The sequence below is a fragment of the Sorex fumeus genome, unplaced genomic scaffold, assembly GCF_029834395.1.
Source record: "Sorex fumeus unplaced genomic scaffold, SorFum_2.1 ptg000006l, whole genome shotgun sequence".
NCBI classification, from domain to species: domain Eukaryota; kingdom Metazoa; phylum Chordata; class Mammalia; order Eulipotyphla; family Soricidae; genus Sorex; species Sorex fumeus.
In genome coordinates, this window is record NW_026606063.1 from 4,916,388 (window position 1) to 4,938,453 (window position 22,066).

Below are 22,066 nucleotides of genomic sequence, written 5' to 3' on the forward strand. Positions count from 1 at the left end.
ATTTTCAGGACCACACCCAACAGTTCGATTCCTCCACCCCTCTCGGAGAGCCCAGCAAGAGTATCTCAAGAGTATCTCGCCCGCAGAGCAAAGCCTGGCAAGCTCCCCGTGACGTATTCGATACGCCAAGCACAGTAACAACAAGTCTCACAATGTTAGATGCAAGCAAATCGATGAACAACGGGAGGACAGTGACAGTGACCCAACAGTATTTGCGGGCTACTCCTGGCTTAATGCTTGGGGGAGCTCCTGGTGGTACTTAGGGGACCATGTGGTATGACTGATCAACTGTGGATTCAAGTCCACTGAGATCTCTTCCTGGCTCAAAACAACAGACGTGATATGAACACTGTATAAAATAGACTGAATAAGCAAATTTAGTAAAACTGTCTAGTTAAACCCCAGAAGGGTTGAAATCATTTGCTTTTTCGAGGTCGGAGAGGCAGTATGGCAGGGCGCTGGCCCTTAAACGCAGGCTACTGAATTCACTCCCCAGCCCACATATGGTCTCACCAGTCCCTACAGGGGTGGGGCCTAAGCACAATCCAGGAGGAAACCCTGAGCATTCTTGGATGTGGCACAAAAATAAAAGAAAACTTGCATCTCAATAGCATGTGTCATCTTACTGATTTTTTTTTAAAACTTTGGGTCCACACCGGGCAGCGCTCAGGGCTCACCCCTGGCTCTGCGGGCGGGAAGCCACTCCTGGGGATGCTCAGGGGACCATAGTAGGTGCTGGGGACGGAACCTGGACTGGCCACGCTCAAGACAAATAATACACGTTCACAATATTGTTGCTCACGCCCTGATTTCTAACCATTTCTCAGCTGGAGATGACACCGAGAGCTTGAGACACGTAAGACAGGTGCTCTGCTGAGCTACACCCCCAGCCCTCCAGGGGTGTGTATGTCTGTATGTTAACTGTATGTGTTTTGGAGTCACACCCGGCAGTGCTCAGAGGCCACTCCTGAAGGGCCCACAGGGCTACGTGGGGTCCAGGCACGGACACTGGTCAGCCACATGTAAGGGAAGCGCCATACCTGCTGTCTATTCTCTCTCCTGCCCCTCCTGGTGGACTGTTAAGAGGAAAATCACATTCAGCTGTGGAAGCTTATCAATTCTCTGAGGCACTTGTGGCAACTATATAACGTTCAGATTTTCTAAAGTCACTGTTCTCCAGGCCAGAGACCAAGGAGAGGCACTTGCCTTGCATTGGGCTAAAGTGGCCAGAACCTGGCTCAGGTTCCTGGGACCATGTGTTCCGCTGACAACCCTGGGATCAGTCTTCCCAAAAATTTTTTTAGTCCCCATGAAATTAGTGATTTATGACTGGGTTTCAGGAATACAATGTTTCCACACCGACTCCTTCTCTCCACCCCTGCCACACCCCACCCAACCACCCAACCTGTCAGCTTCTACTGGATTCTACTGGAGGTGCTTTTTTTTTTTTCTGGGTAAATTACATTTTTGTGCTGTGGTTCACTGCTGCTGACAGGGCCTCGGAGCTCCTGCTTCATCACTGTCCAGCGCCCGCCTCCTCTCAGGGAACACTGCCCCCTCGCCACCCTCCCCCCACTGCCCTCCTTGCCCCAGGCCCCGGGGATCACTCCGAAAAGGCCCTGAGCACTGTGGGAACTGGCCATTCCCCACGCACCCCACGCACACAGCTCCCCTCCCCCGATACCTTCTGAGAAGCAGCTGCAGGCCCAGGGCCCTGCCTGGCTCCGGAGACCATGGACAGGCCGCTGTAACTGGGCGCTCGGTGGTGGCCAGAAAGGCCTGTAGATCCAGTTTTCGCCACTGTTTTTGAGCGAGGCAGTGAGTTACTCGTGTGAGTTAAAGGATCTTTCTTTTTTGGAACAGCTCCACTTTCTAGCAAGGGAAAAGTAAGACCAGCAGGGTTAGAAAATTTCAGCACATATTTACAAATTTCAAGCTTGAAATTTGTACTTTGGAAATTTGACTAAGCATTTATTTTAGGTTTTTGGGTCACAGCAGGTGATGCTAAGGGGTTCACCCCTGGCTCTGTGCTCAGGAACCACTCATGGCAAGCTCGGGGTACCATATAGGATGCTGGGATCAAACCCAGGTCAGCCATGTGCAAGGCCAGCACCTTCCCTGCTGTCCTATCACTCAGGCCCCAGGGGCTAGGTACTTGGAGGAACGATCACCGAGTATACAGAATCATTTAGGTTTCTCCTTTTCCTAATATATATTCTAAAAGTCTGATAAAGAATGACTATTTGTAGGAAAGAGAAACATTACTTGTAGAACTGGAAGAGGAACAAAACAAGTTATCAAGGGATCAAATATTTTGGGGGGGGTCAATTTTTTTTTTTTTTTGCTTTTTTGGGTCACACCCGGCAATGCACAGGGGTTACTCCTGGCTCTGCACTCAGGAGTCACTCCTGGCGGTGCTCAGGGGACCATATGGGATGCTGGGAATTGAACCCGGGTCGGCCGCATACAAGGCAAAAAGCCCTACCTGCTGTGCTATCACTCCAGCCCCTGGGGTCAAATATTTTAAGAATCAAAATGCAGTAAAGGCATTAGAGGTAGGTTGTATGAAGAATACCAAAAAAGCACTGCAAGAGGGTGGGAGCGATAATACAGTGGATAGGGCATTTGCCTTGCACTCAGCTGACCTGGGTTCGATTCCCAGCATCTCATATGGTCCCCCGAGCACTGCCAAGAGTTACTCCTGAGTGCAGCGTCAAGAGTAACCCCTGGGCATCGCCAGGTGTGACCGAACCAAGAACATAAATAAATAAAAGCACTGCAGTACCTTGATTCGAATCATTAAGCTATACGGAAGTTCAGAGTCTGTATTCACCAAGTTTAAAGTTAATTTAAAAATTTAAAAAGAATACAACTTTACACACACCAAGCAATTTATGTGCTTTACATGCAAATAAGCACATGTAGATCACCTTCACTTTTTTTGGGGGGGGGGGGGCAGGGATGCCACACAGGGCAGTGCTCAGGGGTTATTCCTGGCTCTGCACTAAGGAATCATTCCTTCTTGGGGTACCACATGAGATGCTGGGGAGGGGGGTGTCAAAACAGGGTTGGCGGCATTCAAGGCTAATGTCTTAACTGCCATACAATTACTCGGGCAATAGAATACCTTCATTAAATCTGACTGCTCACCGAGGCCTACCTGCAGTGTTTCAGATAAATGATAGGACTTCGAAAGTTCCCATCTCAATGATTCTAAATTTTTGTGGAGGAGAGGTGGGATTTAATGACAAAACAAAAAATGAGGGGCTGGAGCAATAGCACAGCTGAGTAGGGTGTTTGCCTTGCACGCGGCCGACCTGGGTTCGATTCCCAGCATCCCATATGGTCCCTCAAGCACCGCCAGGAGTGATTCCTGAGCGCAAAGCCAGGAGTAACCCCTAAGCATCGCCGGGTGTGACCCAAAGAGCAAAAAAAAAAAAATGAGTCTTTCATGTTTTTATCAAGATGCTATGCAAATTTACTGACTGAACATTTGCATAGTAAACAGTAATAACCTGATGTTTATAATTTAACACGTAAAACTGTTTCTTGTAAAACTAATTTTGGAGCCACACCGGGAAGTGCTCAGAGCGTTCTCCTAGCTCTGCACTCAGGGATCATTCCTGGCAGGCTCGGGCGCCGTATGGGGTGCTGGGGAATCAAACCCAGGTCAGCCACGTACAAAGCAAATGCCCTACCTGCTGTATTATCACTCCAGCCCCATAAATATTTTCATATTTGGGGGCCAGAGTGATAGTATAGCAGGCAGGACACTTGCCTAATATTAACACTCTGATCTCAAAATAACCATTATATGATAATCTCGGTATTAGAGGCTGAAAAATATGTAAGCGTAAGAGCTATTTCTAACATGTTCAAATATCATGAATAAAAAGGATACTATAAATATATCTATTTTCAAGGTTCATTTTGGGTTTTTTTTGGAGGGGGCCACCACCTGAACCCCACCAGGGATGATCTCTGGGCCAGAAGTAAGTCCTGAACACTTCACCAAGGGTGGCCCCAAAACCAAAAAAAAAAAAAAAATTTCTTTTCCATTCTAGGGCCACACCTGGCAGTGCTCACGGCCAACGCCTGGCTCTCACTGAGGTTTACTCCTACCGGTATCAGGGGACCATCTGGGTTGAAACGGGGTCGGCCACCTGCAAAGCAAGAGTCTTCACCCCTTTACTATCTCTACAGCCCTGAAGCTACTCTATTTTCAATACAGCGCTGTGAAAACATAACCTACTCGAGGCTACCATAAGAAAGCCAGGCCGATCCAAGCAGAACTTCGCATGCACAGTGTATCATTCCGTGTGTTAGTTACCCTAAACCCACCTGACTGAAGGTGTCCGTTGCGGCAGGTCAGGTTAGTACTGTCATTATAGACATCTGTTTGTGACTTGGAGAACTGCAACACTGGCTGTAGCTTCTCTATGCCACAGAGCGGGGTAAGAGAGAACAAAAACAAACAAAAAACAAAAGCCAAAATGAACAAATAAAATGCGCATAGAAAAATGAGTTAACGCGTTAGAAGCTGTTATCAACAAGGATTTTTTTTTTTTGCATTCACACAAAATTTTTTGCAAAACATAATTAGTAAAACAACAGAAATTTCTAAGTGAAAGGCTACGTTGAAATATACTTTACTCAGGTTTGGTAACCTAAGGCAGTTCCACTCTTGTTACCAGTAAGCAATTCCGGATTATTTACTATGTCTAAAGCATTGCACAGGGAGAGCAGCTAAGAGAATTTTTTTTTAAAAAGGGAGCAGAGTGACAGTATGGTAGGTAGGGTCCCTGCCTTGCATGTGGCCGACCATGGTTCGATCCATGACACCACATGGCCCCCTCAGCCTGCCAGGAGTAACCCTGAGCACGGCCGGGTGTTCCCCACCCCCAGTAAGGGAGAGAGAGAGTAAACAAGGACAGCACTTGCCCTGCATGCAACATACCTTGGTTGGATCCCGGGACTACCCCTGGTTCCTTGCACCCCACGGGAGCAAGTCCCCGTGGGGGCACTGAGGCTGGGAGTAACCCCTAAGCAACCCACAAGTGTGGCCCCAAAATAATAGTAGTTGGCAACTATAACACAAACTTTTATTTATTTATTTATTGCTCTTTGGGTCACATCCGGCGATGCTCAGGGGTTACTCTTGGCTCATGCACTCAGGAATTACCTCCGGCGCTGCTTGGGGGACCCTATGGGATGCTGGGAATCGAACCCGGGTCGGCCGCGTGCAAGGCAAACGCCCTACCCGCTGTGCTATTGCTCCAGCCCCTATAACACAAACTTTTAAAAAAGGTTTTATAGATAAGATCCTCAGCTAGTATTTGAAAACATACAGAGAGTAGGTATTTCAGGAAAGGAGAAGCTCACTTAAAAGAAGAAAACCAGGCTCTGAAATGTCATTTTCAGTTGCAGTAACATGGGCAAAATCAATGGCGATACAGCAGAATGCTGCAGAACTTGGTGTCTAATATCCTATTAATTGTAAAAACACACACGTGCATACTTCTACAGACAGATTTTATCTAAAAAGTACCCAAAGAAACTGGACATAGCAGCTGTCTCCGGGAAAGGGAAATGAGCGGCTGGGGGATAGTTCAGGACAGATGGTTTTCATACTTAAAACACAGTGAGCTGGCGTGTACCATGGGCAGCTCATACTGAATGTCGTTTAATTAACGCAAGTTCAAGCACCAGCCTTGAGGTGTTAAACTGTCTTTTTCCTTTGGGGAGGGGGGCTGCTCATCACTGACGTGGTGCTCCTTACTCCTGGCTCTGTGCTCAGGGATCACTCCAGGTGGAGTTCAGGGGCCAGAGGGGATGCCAGGGATTGAAGCTAGATCTGCTGCATGCAAGACAAGCGCCCACCCTACCATACTCTCTCTCAATTCAAAAGATTATTTCCACACTATGCCCACTTCATTAAACAATGACTCCTTCCGAGATCAGAGCCCCTCGTTCTAGTGTCCAAGCCCATGAGGAGCGAGCCAGGGGCTTCCTGCATCTCTGCAGCATCACTACACTCTCGTCCCGACCCTCTTCTGAGATTCTATCCACGTTGCTAGCACACAAGCACAACGCAGCCATTTACTCACTAATGTGAACATGCTTCAGCACTGGGTTAATAATGAGGATGGCAGAGATAAAATAAACATGAATTTACTACTCTATTACTACTCCCTTGGAGGGGAGCGGGTTGAGCTTTCCTCCCCGCCCCGACCAGGGCTCCGGCAGCCGAAGACCTCCAGGACCAGCCACCACCATGCTGAGACCACTCTCTGCACTCATGAAGGTACTGGCAGAAGGACAAAGTCACGCGGGTTCTGGGGCCGAGATCTCCAAGCCTACCCGGATTTGGGCCAAGCATCCTCCACCAGATCCTCCAAATTCCAGTAGGTGGGGGTCACACCCACCAACTGGCCCCCTGGCCCATGTAATCCCATCAGCGGCCAAGACTCAGAGACTATAAAAACCAGCTCCCGGAAGAAGAACAGTGCAGTCTCCTGCCCCTGCGCCTGGCTGTCCTCACCGCCGGAACCCCTTGGAGGGGAGCGGGTTGAGCTTTCCTCCCCGCCCCGACCAGGGCTCCGGCAGCCAAAGACCTCCAGGACCAGCCACCACCATGCTGTGATTATCTCATTCCTACTTTGGACAAACTGGCAGGCTACCGAATGTAGCCTGCCCACACGGTAGAGTCTGGCAAACTCCCTGTGGCGTATCCAATATGCCAAATACCAGTAACAATGATGGGTCTCATTCTCCTAAAGAGCCTTGAATATAATCTCAGGGCTAGGATGTAGGAGACGTTACTGGGGCCTGACGATTAACAGGATGATTTGTGATTGATTACTACTCTATACCTCTCTCATAAATAAGGGCTCAATTTTCGATAGCACAGCAGGTAGGGCGTTTACCTTGCACGCAGCCAACATGGCCGACCCAAGTTCGATTCCTCCGCCTCTCTCGGAGAGCCCAGCAAGCTACCGAGAGTATTCGATATGCCAGACACAGTAACAACAAAGTCTCCAATGGAGACGTTATTGGGCCCGCTCGAGCAAATCGATGATCAACGGGAGGGCCTTTACTTACTTACTTTTTGGGAAATATTCATAGCTGTCCTAACCGATTCTTTCCTTCTGCTCTGGGAAGATAACAAATACACATCCAACAACGCAGCACAACCGCTCTCAAATGGACATTTGTGCATTCAGACGAGCGGGCACCACGCTTAGTTTACGGAACGATCTTGGGGACAGGTTAAATCGCAGCCAGCCTTTTTGCACAAAGCACAAAGCACTGCACAACTCTGTGTCCTAGAACTGGTTGATACAATATACTGGAGAGCTTCGGCTCTGGCTAGTTAACAGGTAGGTCATCTGATTTTCTCAATGATATACTGTTCAAATTGTAATACCAAGAAGGAAATCATTTGTGTTTATGCAATATATGAATTGGAAAAAAACATTTGGAAATCACTAAACACTGTATAAAAGTTCACACAGCCACTATCTAGAAGTAAATAAGAATTACTTGTTTTAGGGGAAAAAAATATAGGCTTTTTATTGTAAATGTTGGGGTCCATCTGGCAATGCTCAGAGATAACTTCCGGCTCCGCATTCAAGAATCACTGAAGCACTCCTGGCAGTGCTCATGGGGCTGTACGGGATGCCGGGGATTGAAGCCAGTCAGCTGTGTGCAAGGCCAGTGCCATGCCCACTGCTGATGTCTGAAAAAGGTGCAGAAGCAACTGAATAGAAATGGAGGGGTTTGGTACTGGACACAGTATGATGGGTAGGGCGTTTATTTGCCGTGCACTAGGCCAACCTGAGCTTGATCCTCAGATCCAATTCACACAGTCCCCCAGGCCCTGCAAGGAGCGATTCCCAAACACAGAACTGGGAGAAAGCCCTGAGCACAAAAATTTTTTAATAAAATAAAAACCAACGTTTAACCCAATCAAGTTTCTATATCCAAGAATCGAGGGAAAACAGAACACAATGAAAGCTAATATGGAGGTGCATGAGGCAAAAGTTGGACTGTGGGAAAAACGGTAACCTTTGGCTCATCAACAAATCACTGTATCACTGTCATCCTGTTGTTCATTAATTTCCTCGAGCAGGCACCAGTCACGTCTCTTTTGTCCTAGCTCTGAGATTATAGAAAGTGCCACATTCGAGGCTCTTTCAGGCTCATCAACAAAAGCTATGAAAGTGTTTGTATATTAAAATGATACACTGAATCTTAACACTCTAATTCAAAAGCTATAAAAAAATAGTCAAAGTTATTTGACTACTATACTACCTGGGGTCAGGGGCTGGAGCGACAGCACAGGGGGTAGGGCGTTTGTCTTGCACCTGGCCGACCCGGCCAACCCGGTTTTGATTCCTCAGCCCCTCTCGTAGAGCCCGGCAAGCTACCAAGAGTATCTCGCCCTTACAGCAAAGCCTGGCAAGCTCCCCGTGACATATTCGAGATGCCAAACACAGTAACAGTAAGTCTCACAATGGAGACGTTACTGGGCCCGCTCGAGGAAATCGATGAACAACGGGAGGACAGTGCTACAGTGCTACTCGGGGTCAGAGTGATAGTGCAACAGGCAAGGCACTTGCCTTGCGTGCAGCTGACCCCTGGGTTCGATCCCTGAGACCCCATATGGTCCCTGGAGCATCACCAGGAATAATTCCTGTGTGCAGAGCCAGGAGTAACCCTGAGCATCACCGGGTGTGGTCCCAAAACAAGAAAGAACTATGAAGGCTCGGCCAGAGCAATGATACAGTGGGTTGGGTGTTTGCCTTGCACATGGCTGATGCCGGTTTGATCCCTGGCATTCCACATAGTCCCCTGAGCCTGCCATGAGCGATCCCTGAGCACAGAAACAGTAAGATCTGAGCGCCACCAGCCACATCCCAAAAAGAAAAACAAGAAAGAATTATGAAGGCTGAATGATAGATCGTTAGGAGTTCACCACAATCATCTACTTGGTGTAAATCAAACTCACACAAATATTTTTAGAGACTAGAATAGCACAGCAGGTAGAGCGCTTGCCTCGCACACAGATGACCCGGGTTCAATCCCGAAAACCCCATATGGTCCCCTGGCACCGCCAGGACTGATTCCTGAGTGCAGAGCCAGGAGTAACAACCCCTGAGCACCGCAGGGTAAGGCCCCAAAACAAGAAATTTACTAAGTATTTTTCACAAAGGGGCTAGGAGCAGAGAGAGAGCACATGCTTTATAGGCAGAAGGCCTGGGTCTCAGCCCAACAGTGCCCGAGCCCAGGCAGAGGCCAGGAGCAAGCCCTTAGCACATAACTGGAACAGCCCCGGAGCACAGCATATGTGAACAAAACACAAAGACAAACCCGAAAATGGAAGAGATCACAATTTCAAGATCACTGATTCATATTCATTGACATTTACAGCTTCACTCTTTCAAATACTTCTCATTCCAACTAATTCAACTCATTATTTTATACCTAGAAGCTGTAACCGGTCCTTGGCCATAACCAAATTAGTCATCATTTTAGCTTGAAGGCGTCGAGCTCTTTCACACTGTTCACCTGAGGAAAAGGAAACACAAAAATAAAGAGTTAAAATAGCCACATGTCCCAACTGACTCTGTTTCAAGATAAAAACACTGCTGCAAAGTATATCATGGGGACTCAGTCTTTGTAATAAAAAATAATGAAAAATTACCTCCAAATAATACAAGGTATGTTCAAATTTCTTATGATAGCTTCAGACCAAGTGTGGGACATCCCTGACTGCCCATGTAGTTCATGCATTCTGAGGCTTATTTTTCCCTACACATTTAAAAATCTTTGGCTGGACTATAGACCAAACATGATTGCCACTCAATGCCTCTTTTGCAAACCACAGCACCCAAAAGGAGAGAGAGACAAAAGGGAATGCCCTGCCACAGAGGAGGGGTGGGATGGGAGGATGGGGGGTGGGAGGGATACTGGGATCCGTGGTGGTGAAGAATGGGCACTGGTGGAGGGATGGGTACTCGATCACTGTATAACTGAAACCCAAGAACAAAAATTTGTAAGTCTACAAACTGTACCTCGTGGTGTTTCACTAATAAAAAAAAAAATCAAAATCTTTGGCTGGTGAGATAGTACAGCGGGCAAGGAGCTTGCCTTGCATGAGGCCAACTCAGGTTCAATTCTTGGCACCACATTTGATCCCAAGCAGTGGCCCCTAAGCACAGAGACAGAAGGAAGTCCCAATACTGCTTACTTTTTGGATGTGGTCCCAAAACAAGTAACAAAATCACTCTGTCATACCTGAGCATGAAATTTGGTCACAGACATTAACATCACTGTTAGAGCCAAGTCTAAATTAGATTAAGAGGGGCTGGAGCCATAGTACTACAGGAAGGGTTTTTGCCTCGCATGTGGCCAGAACCCCATACAGTCCCCACTGCCAGGATTAATTCCTGAGTTTGTAGAGTCATGAATAACTCCTGAGCATTGCTGGGTATGGCAAAAAAAAAAAAACCCATAAATAAGTAAGACGGTAAGACGGTCAACAAAGCTCAAATTCTAAGTACTAAGAAGATAATCAGTCAGACGTTAATTGGCATTTTTCTATGAAAAAAGACACTTTTATTTAAATATTATTTTTCTATAAATCATTTTGTTCAACTCTTCTATGCAACTGACAGAGATTTATACATATTGTTTATAAAGTCATGGGCCAGAGAGAGAGTAGAGTGGGCAGGGCACTTGCCTTGCATGCAGCCAAGCCAGTTCAATCCCTGACACCCTATTTGGTGTACCCCAAGCACCATCAGGAATGATTCCTGAGTGCAGAGCCAGGGGTAAGCCCTGAATACTGCCAGGTCAGGCAAAAAAAGAAGGCCAAAATTGTAGTATAGTGGGTAGGATGTTTACCTTGCACGTGACTGACCCAAGTTTAGTGCCCAGCACTCATATGGCCCCCAAGCACTGCCAGGAGTAATCCCTCAATGCAAAGCGAGGAGTGACCCCTTAATAGCACCAGGTATGACCCAAAAAGCAAAAAAAAAAAAAAAAAAGGTTATGTAGCTATGTAGATATGAAGAACTTACAATGATACTTGGACGCATATAAAGTGTGCTATAAACTGGGGCCAGAGCAATAATCCAGCGATTAGGGTGTTGCCTTGCAAGCAGCCAGCCACAGTTTTATCCCTGAAACCTCAGATGGTCTCCTGAGCCTTCCGGGAGTGACCCGTGAACACAAAGCCAGGAGTAAGCCTGAGCACTGCCAGGTGTGGGCAAAAAAAAAAAGACGTGTACACAGCGACAGTTGGAAATGATCACTCTGTGACTCTGGATAAGAACTGAGTGCTGACAGGAGGTAAAGGAATACACATGATACCTTTCCAGTCACAGTATTGCAAACCACAGAGCCTGAAAGGGATAAAATGTGGAAAAAAAAAAAAGAAAAAGAAGAATCTGCCACAGAGGCAGCCTGGGGGATTGGGGGTGGATCTCGAGGAAAACTGGGGGACATTGATGGGGGGGGTTGGGGAAATGGTGCTGCAACAGTGTATAACTGAAAGCCAAGACAAACTTTGTAACTATCTCCCTCATTTAATAGAAATCTTTGAAAAACTTTTAACAAAGTACACAATAAACATTACCTGTATACTTAAAGCAGTGCTAAATTCCAATTTTTACTTTGAGGTTACAGGAAAAATGCTATTTTAAGTATACATATATAGGGGCCCCATGGAGCAGTGCTCCGGGCTTACTCCTGCCTCTGCACTCAGGGATCACGCCTGGCAGGCACTTGGGATAGGAATCAGTCCTGGGTCGACCGCAGCAAGGGAAGCACCCTATCTGTTAGACCACCCCTCCAGCAACTGCACTGCAAGGGGCAGTCTGTGTGTTAACAACTCCTTCCCTGCCTTGACAAGAAAGACAGGGCCAGGTTTCAAACTGAGGATTTCAAATAGGACAAAAACATCACCACCAGAGGGTCCAAAGAGGAAAGAGTTTCCTGGTGACTGCTTACCGCTGGTTCCGAGCTCATGTGGCCTAAGTCATAAAGTATCAACGCTAGGAATACAAACGTTAACAAAAATATTGCAAAATTTGCTAAGTATCAAAAAAATTGAATTAAATTAAAATAAAATGTGCTAAGTATCTTTATTTAACAATGAATCTGGAGTGAGGACAATCACCTGAACATAATTTGGGACGCTACTAAACCAAATAAGCCTCACTTTACCTTGGCCTGTGACTATGACGGCGATTCCTTTTTCGAGTTCTTCAATACCTTTCTTATACCATTCCACGGCTTGCTCCTTTTGTCCTGCTTTAAGAGAGAAACAATTGTTTATCAATATTCATGAGCGTGAAGACTACACTAAGCCTCTCCGGCACGTGCTATTGGGGGCGACACACGGAGGCAGGAGAGAGGAAACAGGAAGGAAGCCCTGAGCAGAGCTGAGCGTGCCCCAACCACCTCCGCACACTCCCAAATTCAAAGTACGACTACTAGGAAGAAGTGGTAGAGGCTGGGGGGCGACCAAAGTGGTGCTCCAGAAGCTCCTCCCGGCCCAGAGCCGGGCCACCCAGCGCACAGCACGCACTCACGCCGCTGAGCTGCTCTCCAGCCTCAGAAAAGGACCATATTTACACAGCGTCTGTCCTGGACGCCAAATTCCTCGGTACCACAAAGAACGTTCTGAGAGATGAGCTCATTCAGCATCACACACACATTAGGCCTTGACTGTCGAGCCGACAAGCGAGCACGATAAACCACACCAGAAACCTGCACCACTGTACTACGGAGGCCTCGGGCTCCTGAGGAAGAGCCATAAAAACTGCTGTCATGGTGTGATTATCCAAAGTACCACCATCACAATCTCCTCTTCTCCCTGTAGTAATTACTGCACAGGGCCCACGGCTAGCGCTGTAAAATTGACATGCTTCCTACAAAGGACAGAACATGTAGGTCAGTCTCTTCACCGACACAGTTCCTGGCTTGGCTACTGAGTTCACTTTCCAATCTGTTTCCGCGTGGGTACAATGGCTATCACAGGTGACTGATTAAGGACACTCCGACAATCAAAGAAAATGTTCACACGCAACAAAAGAGGGCTGGGGGCTGGGAAATAGCCCGAAGGGCGAGAGCACACGGTCCACACGGGGAGCCCCACATCTGATCCGGGTCGGTTCGCTGTCCAAGCGCCTTCACGAGTAGCCCCTCAGCACGGAGCCAGGCAGATTCCTGAGTCTGAGTGTGGTCCCGAAAGAAACGCCCACTCTTCAAACAAACTAAGAAATCAAACCAAAAGTAAGAGGGCTAGGGAAGCGGTAAAGAAAGTTAAGGTGTTTGCCTTGAATGCAGCCGACAGACCTGGGTTTGATCCCCAGCACCACATATGGTCACAGGAGTGACACCTGAGCAGAGTCGGATGTGGTCCAAAAACAACAAAAAATATATACACTATACCCTGAATAGATAAATACTGATCACTTAACAAATGTCAGAACATCCCTGGCCAGGAGGAGTAAATTTTAATCAAGTGGTAGCTACGCTGTTGTTGGGTTTTTGATTTCTGAACCACCCTAGACTCAGGGGTCATTTCTCACAGGGCTCAAGGGACCATACGAGGTGGCAGGGATCAAACCTGGGTCAGATGCATGAAAGGCAAGAACTTTTTCAGTATCCTGTCTCTTGGTGCTCCAGCAGTATCTAGAACACAGACCTGGGATCCTTTAAATGCTTTCACAAAAAAAAAATTTTTTCACATATCCTTCCATTGGGTAATAGGATTCGTGGTGCTATTCTCTTTTTATTATTTGTGGCTTGGAAGGAACGTACCTGCTGATGCCAGGAGCTACTCCTGACTGTCCCTAGGGGCTGAGCTGGTGGGAGGGACTGAACCAGGCTTCCTGCATGCAGAGCATGCGTGCTCCAGCTCTTCCCATTTAAAATAGTTTGATTTCAGGGGTGAGGGGCTGAGAGCACCTACTCTGCACGCAGCCGTCCCAACCCAGCAGGGAACAGCTCCTACACTGCACCAGCAGCAGCCCGAGTCCGGCCAGACGAGGCCCAGAAATAAAGGGTGCTTTCATTTTATGTGTGCTGCTGGTGGTGGGATCAAACCAGGGTTTCACATATGCAGGATATGAGTTCTAGCACTGAGCTCCATCTCTGGTCAAAAACAGTTTACTAATTTCAGACAAATCTCAGCTCTAATTCAAAATAGGGCCAGAGGCTTTAATACAAAGTAGGTAGTACAGAGGGCCGGGTACTTGCCTTGCAAACGGCTCACCTGGGCTAGACCCCCCCACGGCTGTCAGGAATGATACCTGAGTGGAAAGCCAAGAGTAAGTCCTGGGCATCGTGGGTGCGGCCCAAACAACAAACCAACAGAAACCAGGCCCAGAGGGAGAGCACACTAAGCCTGAGCACACACTCTACAGGCCAAGGGTTGACTGCTGGTACCACAAGGTCCCCTGAACACTGCCAGGTGTGGTGCCAAACCAAAGGAACGCTTTTGAAGAGAGAGAGAGAGGTGGGAGAGGTAGTACAGGGGTTAAGGGGCTAAGTCGTGCACGTGGCTGACCCGATTAGATCCCTGGCACTGCCAAGGTCCCCAGAGCACTGCCAGGGGACACTCCTGAGCCCAAACCCAGAAGCAAGCTCTGAACACACACACACACACACACACACACACACACTTCAAAATAGTACTATTTAGGGGCCAGAGCCATGGGCAGGGCACTTGCCCTGTAGGTAGCCAACCCAGGTCTGATCCCCTGTACCACAAATAGTTCCCCCAGAGTGATGCGGGAGTGATCCCTGAGTGCAGAGTCAGGTATAAGCCCCGAGCACAGCCGACTGTGATTCAATCCCCCCCCCCCAAAAAAAATGTTATACTTAGGGGCAAGAGAGAGTACAGCGCTTAGGGAGCCGGCACAGAATAGGTCCAGAGTCAATCCCAAACAGCTCATATGGTAGGCACAGAGCCAGAATAAAGCGCAGAGCCAGGAAGAAGACCTGAGCACCATCAGTTGTGGGCCCCCTCCAAAATAACAAAGTCTAAAAAGTACTGCTTAAACCATATTTGTGTATTACTTCATTAAAATAAGGGTACTTTTTTGGGGGGCCACACCAGGCAGTGCTCCAGGTTTACTGCGGGCTCTGTTCCAAGGACTCAATTCCTCGCAGGCTCTGGGGACCACTGGGATACCAGGGATTGAACCCAGAACCTGGATCAACCACAAGTAAGGCAAACGCCCTACCCACCCACCCACCCTACCTCTCCAGTCCCTCAAAGCCAATTTTCACTAGGCCTTAATCTGTTCTGTTTTTGCTCTGGAGGGCCACACCCATCAGTGCTAGGGCTGCTCCCAGAGTGTCTAGAACAATGCGCTTTCTGTGCGCACTCCAGCCCAGCCTTTATCATTTCAACACACCAAATTAACCAACACCACCGAGTCCGAAACTGGCTAGAAAGTGGCTGTGCGTGTGTGTGTGCGCGACGCACGTTCTGGGGCTCAATCCCAGGGCCCCACCCGTTTACTTTCTCAACGCTGGCCTGAGAGGATGCAGGGATCGGGATCAGGGAGCTAGCCTTGCGCGCAGCCAACCCAGGTTCGCTACCCGGCACCACATCTGGTCCCCAAGCACTGCCAGGAGTGACGCTGAGTACAGGGCCAGGAATCAGCCTGAGCGCAGTCGGATGTGGTCCCCAAACAAATGACAAAGTTCTGATTCACTCCGCTCCATGCCCGCTGATGCTCCAGGACGAGCGGTGGCTGCCGGCCTGGCTGGCTGCAGCATACTTCCAACCCTGGTCCTCGCTGGGCTTGTACAAGCCTGCCAGGAGTCACATGCTCACAGGCTCAGCTGAGACACACGCGTTATGGTGGTGGCACTCACATGTTTGTGATTTTGGAGCTCTCCCAGCTGGGGAACCATAGGAAGTGTCAGGGACCGAACCTGGGTCACCTGGGTGCAAGGCAAGTGTCCTCCCCACCTACTCTCTGGCCTCACACGGTTCTGCCCGAGATCACAACACCCAGCTGCGGCACTCACACCTTTTCAGCTGCCAGGCTCGCCCGAGATTGCGCCCCTTCTTGGCGCTTGCACGCATCCAGCAATCACTGTGGTGTCAGGGATACCAGACGGCTCAGCTGCCAGGCTAAAACGGCAGAGATTCCCCAAGCCCTGCTGAGAGCAGCCGAACATCAGGGATTGGAACCTGTGTTCAGGGGCTTGTACAGCAGGTGCTCTAAAGCCCCACGCTGTTCCGCCGGCCTTAAAGTGCTCGTAGTCGATTCAGAAACGAAGTTAGCGAGGGAACAACAGAGCAAGACCTTACTAAGGGACCCAATTTTAAGGGTAGCACTGTCCTCCCGTAGTTCATCGATCTACTCGAGTGGGCACCAGTAACATCTCACAACAAATTGTGAGACTTGTTACTTACTGTGTTTGGCATATCGAATACATCACGGGGAGCTTGCCAGGCTTTGCTGTGCGGGCGAGATACTCTCGGCGGCTTGCCAGGCTCTCCGAGAGAGGCGGAGGAATCGAACCTGGGTCGGCTGCGTACAAGGCAAACGCCCTACCCGCTGTGCTATCGCTCCAGCCCAATTTTAAGGGTAAATTCAGTTTTTAGGGTAAAAATTCAGTGCTAAGGGCAAATAAATCTGTAACATGCTTGCTTAAAACTAATTTATTTTGGCAGATGACGTGTCAATCGCCGAACTCAAAGGGACATCAGCTCAAATCAAGAGAGACGGGGCTAGGGTGTGTGCCTTGCTTGGGGCCGTTCAATCCCCAGCACCACCTGAGTAGTGGGAGGGAGCACAGCCTGGGTACAGAGCTGGGACAGCCCCTGAGCACTCGCAGGTGTGGCCCCAAACACGAGGCACAGCTCAGGTGAGGATCGGCTCTGCCCCCTGGCGACCCAAGCTCGGGTTAAATCCCCAGAACCACATGGTCTCCCAAGGACCACACTGGGAGGGACCCCCTAACACCGGCAGGTGTGGCTAACACCCAGGACTCCGAGAGGCCAGCGTGATAGCCCAGCGAGGACAGGGAGGAGTTGCAGGTTCGATCCTTGACATCCCGTATCACTCTCCCAAGGAGCACTTCCTGAGCAGAGTCAGGTGTGGCCCAAAATATAAACACACACAAATGAAAACCGAGGTTCTATCCCCAGCATTCCCCCTCCCCCAAAAGTGATGTTTCTTTTAAAACTACCGTCAATGTCCCTCCCCCACTCCCATCACCAAGCGTCAACTAAATGCTCCTTCTGTCTCTGGTACTCTCTTGCTGATTACAAGCAATCTCCCCCACAGGGCAGCTAAGGCTGCGCCAGGTCCAACCCTCAGCACTTCAACCTGATCAGTAAACTTCACAGCGCCCAACGCGACGGGTGCTGCTCTCGCCAGAACTTCTCTAGAGAGACAGGGTGCTCTCGTCATCTCTCCCAGGAGACGATCGGACGTGACTGAGAGATGGTGAAGAAGGGGAAGCACTTCCCTCTGCAAACGCCTGGGAGTCTCGGAAATGGCTCTTTCCTCAAATGCTCTTCACCTCCACCCTGTCCCTTGCACCCCATCAAGAGGAACACTCGCTTCTCTCCTTGTATCCTACTGTCCAGGTACCACAAAGGAAATTGGTTTTAACGAACCTAAATTCCACAACAGTGTCTGGCGTTGGAGGAACAAAGTATCACAAGAGAACTGCAAATTTCACTTAAAAACAACAACAACAACAACAAAGAACCCGGTAAGCTAAAGAGACAGCACATGGACAAGGCAGCTGGGTTCAATCCCCGTCACCCCGCATGGTCCCCGCCCGAACAGGAGTGATTCCTGAGCAGAGCCAGGCGTGGCCCCAAATACAATTAAGTAATAAAAAACAGCTAATGACCAAATGCCGGGCCAGCGTGGCAGGACGCGGGAAGGTGCTTGCCTCCACCCTCGAGCCCCACCCACGGTCCCGGCCCAAGTCCTGCCAAGAGCGACCCCAGCACGGCCGAAAAGAAAGGCAGCAGCAAAGGATGCGAGTGAGGGCGCCGACGGGCCATGGGGGGCGGGGGAAGGGGCTTCCTTCCGTGCAGGAAAAGGCAGAAGGGTCAGTGGGCTGGAGTGACAGCACAGCGGGAAGACGGGGGGTTGAAAGCGACAGGACAGCCGAGGGGGCTGGGGCCGGGCGGCGGACCGGACTGGGGGCCGGAGGGACAGCACAGCGAACAGGACCGGGGGCCGGAGGGACAGCACAGAGGATCGGACCGGGGGCCGGAGGGACAGCGCAGCGGACAGGACCGGGGGCCGGAGGGACATAACAGACCGGACCGGGGGCCGGAGGGACAGCACAGCGGACCGGACTAGGACTTGGAGGGAGGGACAGCACAGTGGACCGGACTGGGGGCCGGAGGGACAGCACAGAGGACCGGACTAGGACTTGGAGGGAGGGACAGCACAGTGGACCGGACTGGGGGCCGGAGGGACAGCACAGAGGACCGGACTAGGACTTGGAGGGAGGGACAGCACAGTGGACCGGACTGGGGGCCGGAGGGACAGCACAGAGGGTCGGAGGGACAGCACAGAGGACCGGACCGGGGGCCGGGTGGCAGGACAGAGGGACAGGACCAGGGCTTGGAGGGAGGGACAGCACAGCGGACCGGACCGGGGGCCGGAGGGACAGCACAGAGGACCGGACCGGGGGCCGGAGGGACAGCGCAGCGGACCGGACCGGGGGCCGGGCGACGCGCCAGGACAGGACAGGACAGGACAGGGCAGGACAGGACGGACGGGGACGCTCGCTCGCTCGCCCGCCGGGCAGGCCGAGGCCCGGGGTCCGAGGCCCGGGGTCCGCAGCGGGCGCCCCCTCCCCGAAGGCCAGGGCGAAGCGCGGCGGGGGCGGGGCGGGGCGGGGCGGGGGTCGCCCTGGCGCCCACCCGCCGGCGCCTACCTTGGTCGTCCTCGTCGATGCGCAGCGCCACCGAGATGTACTCGAAGGCCTGCTTGTGGCGCGCGCGCACCGCCTCGGCCTCCCCGGCCGCGGGTGCGGGTGCGGGTCCGGGTCCGGGTCCGGGTCCAGTTCCGGGCGCGGGTCCGGGTGCGGGTCCCGGCGCGGCGCGGGCGGCCCGGCGGGCGGCCATGAGCGCGCGGCCCAGGCGCCGGCACAGCCACACGCACAGCAGCCCCAGGCGCAGCGCGAGCAGGCGCAGCAGCGCGACGCCCCGCCGCAGCGGGCCGCGCTCAGGCCGCGGGGCCGGGCCGGGCTTCCTCCCGCGGCCCGACGGAGGAGGCATCCACAGCGCCCGACGCCGCCGCCGCCGCCGCCGCCATCACCCGCCCCGCCCCGCCGCGCCGCCCGCGACCGCCTGTCAGGGCCGCGAGCGCCGCCACCCGCCGCCGCCGCCGCCGCCCTCGCGCACGCGCACGCGCGCCGCCGCCCCGGCTGCTTCCGGCGCGCACGCGCACACCGCCGTCTTTGTTGCCGGCAGCCCCGGGCGCGCATGCGCCGTACCCGCCCCGGGGTGGAGGGGCGGGGGAACGACGCTCCGCCGCGCTCTCTTCTTCCCCGCCCCACCCCCGCGAACTACAATCCCCAGGGTGCACTTCGGCACGCGACGTTCTCCGGGCGCCGTCGCGCGGCTGTGACGTTGCGGGCCCACGGGAGCCCCGCCCTCCCCCCCCCACCCCTTCCACCCTCCTCCCCGCGCTCGGGATCCTGGCTGGGCTTCGGCTCGGTTCGTTCGTTCGTTCGTTCGTTCGTTCGCCCGGGCTCCTTTCTCGCGATGGGGTGGTGCTGCTCTTTGGTTCCGCAAGCCCCAGCACCCAAAAGGAGGGAGAGAGAGAGAGAGAGAGAGAGAGAGAGAGAGAACAAAAGGGAATGCCCTGCCCCAGAGGCAGGCAGGGTGGGCGGGGTGGAGGGATCCTGGGATCACTGTTGGTGAATAGGCCCTGGTGGAGGCATGGGTGCTCATTCACTGGATGACTGAAACCCAAGCGCAAAAGTTTGTGAGTTTACAACGGTTAAAAAAAAAAGAAAGATTGCAACTGGGCCATAGGGGTTGCTTCCAGGAGCGCTGGAAGGCAGCAGGGGGTTCCAGGGATCAAGCCCTCCCTTCCCCCTCCTTCCCTTTCCTTCCCTTCCCTTCTTTCCGTCTTTTCTCTTCCTTCGTATTTTGGGCCAGACCCAGCTCTCGGTCCCTTTGGGGGCCTATGTTGTCTCTCCAGCCTCAGAATAGAGTTGAAGGTGGATTGCTCCTGAAAAAACAGCAGATAGGACACTTGCCTTGGATGTGTCCAAACTGGTTCAATCCCTGGCATCCCATAGGGTCCCCCAAGCACCACCAGGAGTGATTCCTGAGTGCAGAGCCAGGAGTAGCTCCTGAGCATCGCCAGGTGTGATCCAAAAAGAAAAAATATATATATACACACACACACAGCTAAAGGTCCCCTGAACCTGTCAGGAGTGACTTGAGCGGTACTGCCGGCCACTCATACATTAGATCATGACATAAAAATCTAGAGTTTCCCCAAAAGTAATTTTACATAGGCTGTTTATATTCTATTCAAATTTAATTTCTGAATTGACATTTTTCTAGAATTCCCTTTAAAAAAAAGTACTGCCTTGGCGCTTACGAGATAGTAGGGGGAAGAGTTGACCCAAGTTTAATCCCTGGCACCGCACAGGGTCCCCGAATCCCCGCCAAGAATGATCCCTGAGCACAGAGCCAGGAGTAAGTCCTGAGCCTTACTGGGTGTTGCCCAATAACAGCAGCAACAGAACATGAGTGCCGCTTTGCCTAGAGGAATAGGCAAGGGTCTGAGTATAGGTTTAGCATACGGAGGCCTGGGTTCAGTGCTGGCACTGCATGCTACCCTGAGCACTGGTTAAGGAGTAGTCCTTGAGCACTACTTAGGTATGGCCCAAAAACAAAAGGAAAAAAAAATGTAAGGAATCAGCAAAGTACTGGCTGGGCCAGAGAAATGCAATGAGCTAGAGCCCACGCTCTTCTTCCTGCAGAAACCCTGTGTCACGCCCTAGTTCTGCCTGCCCAGAGCCCCACCAGGAATGACCCCACCCATGACCCCCTACCCTCAGTGCTGAACCTGGAGTGGCTCCTGAGCACTGCCAGGTATGGTCCCAGAGCAAAACGAACAAAGCCCCGGAAATGACTGCCTCTGTTTAGACCGAAGCTTCTGGCCTTCTTAGCCTTTGAAAACACATTGTAAGAGCCTCCCAGTTTGCAGATGGCAAGAATTTGCAGGAAACTTAATCTCAGATGGAATCTGGACCAGTTTTAGCAGGACAAAAGGGAGGAGCTGAGTACTGTGCTAAGTAATCCGGGACACTAGGTCACTTTATCCCTTTAACCCACCAAATTCACTTACCAAAGTTTTCATTTACCACCGACATGTTGTTTGGCTATTTCAGCCTCACTTGCTTTTTGAGGAATTGCCGGACCTTTAGCATGTGAGATGCTGGATTATATTTGATGAAGGGACCAATAGTATATATTTAAAACCTCTTCTCACTTAAAGTTCTGCTTGGGGCAGGAGCGAGAGTGCAGCGGTAAAGTGTTTGCCTTGCCAACGTGGGTTCGATTCCCAGCATCCCGTATGGTCCCCCGAGCACTGCCAGGAGGAATTCCTGAGTGCAGAGCCAGGAGGAACCCCTGAGCATCGCCAGGTGTGACCCCCCCCCCAAAAAAAAAAAGAATGCAGAAAGACTGGAAAAAGATAGTCTGGCGGGCAACGTGCTTGCCTCACACACAGATGACCCAGATTCGGTGGCCAGCGTCTCATGTGCTCCTCCAAACCTTCCCGGAAGTGAGTCCTGAGCACAGCTGAGATGGCCCCAAAATGAAAACAAGAAAGTAAAATTGATGTAGGCAGGTAGATAGGGAAAGGCCCTTTGCAATGAAACAAAGTTCCATGGAAGAAGAATTCTAGGACTGACCCACCTTGAGGATACAGAAAACAAAGACCCGATAAGACCATCTGCAGACCCTGAGGAGAAAGCCTCCTCCCCTTGAAATTCCTCTTTTTGGACCTCCGCTTTAATCCCTAAAGTTTTA

The 22,066-nt window shown here is 51.2% G+C and overlaps 1 protein-coding gene across 4 annotated transcripts in view; it reads right to left on the bottom strand.

Annotated features, from left to right (window-relative positions):
• SPAST (spastin) overlaps positions 1 to 19,334 on the bottom strand; it is a 39,576-nt gene extending 20,242 nt beyond the window's left edge. Inside the window, exons 1-5 of one of the 4 annotated variants that reach the window (XM_056125448.1) lie at positions 18,946 to 19,334; positions 12,232 to 12,315; positions 9,487 to 9,570; positions 4,342 to 4,437; positions 1,685 to 1,872 (exon numbers count right to left, since the gene is read on the bottom strand). In XM_056125448.1, the coding sequence (XP_055981423.1) occupies positions 1,685 to 1,872; positions 4,342 to 4,437; positions 9,487 to 9,570; positions 12,232 to 12,315; positions 18,946 to 19,288 (795 nt within the window). In that variant the 5' untranslated portion in view covers positions 19,289 to 19,334. Of the gene's footprint in view, positions 1 to 1,684; positions 1,873 to 4,341; positions 4,438 to 9,486; positions 9,571 to 12,231; positions 12,319 to 18,945 lie in introns of all 4 variants that reach the window. The other 3 variants (XM_056125444.1, XM_056125461.1, XM_056125454.1) reach the window with 3 other exon arrangements.
• Between the last annotated feature and the right edge of the window lie 2,732 nt (positions 19,335 to 22,066).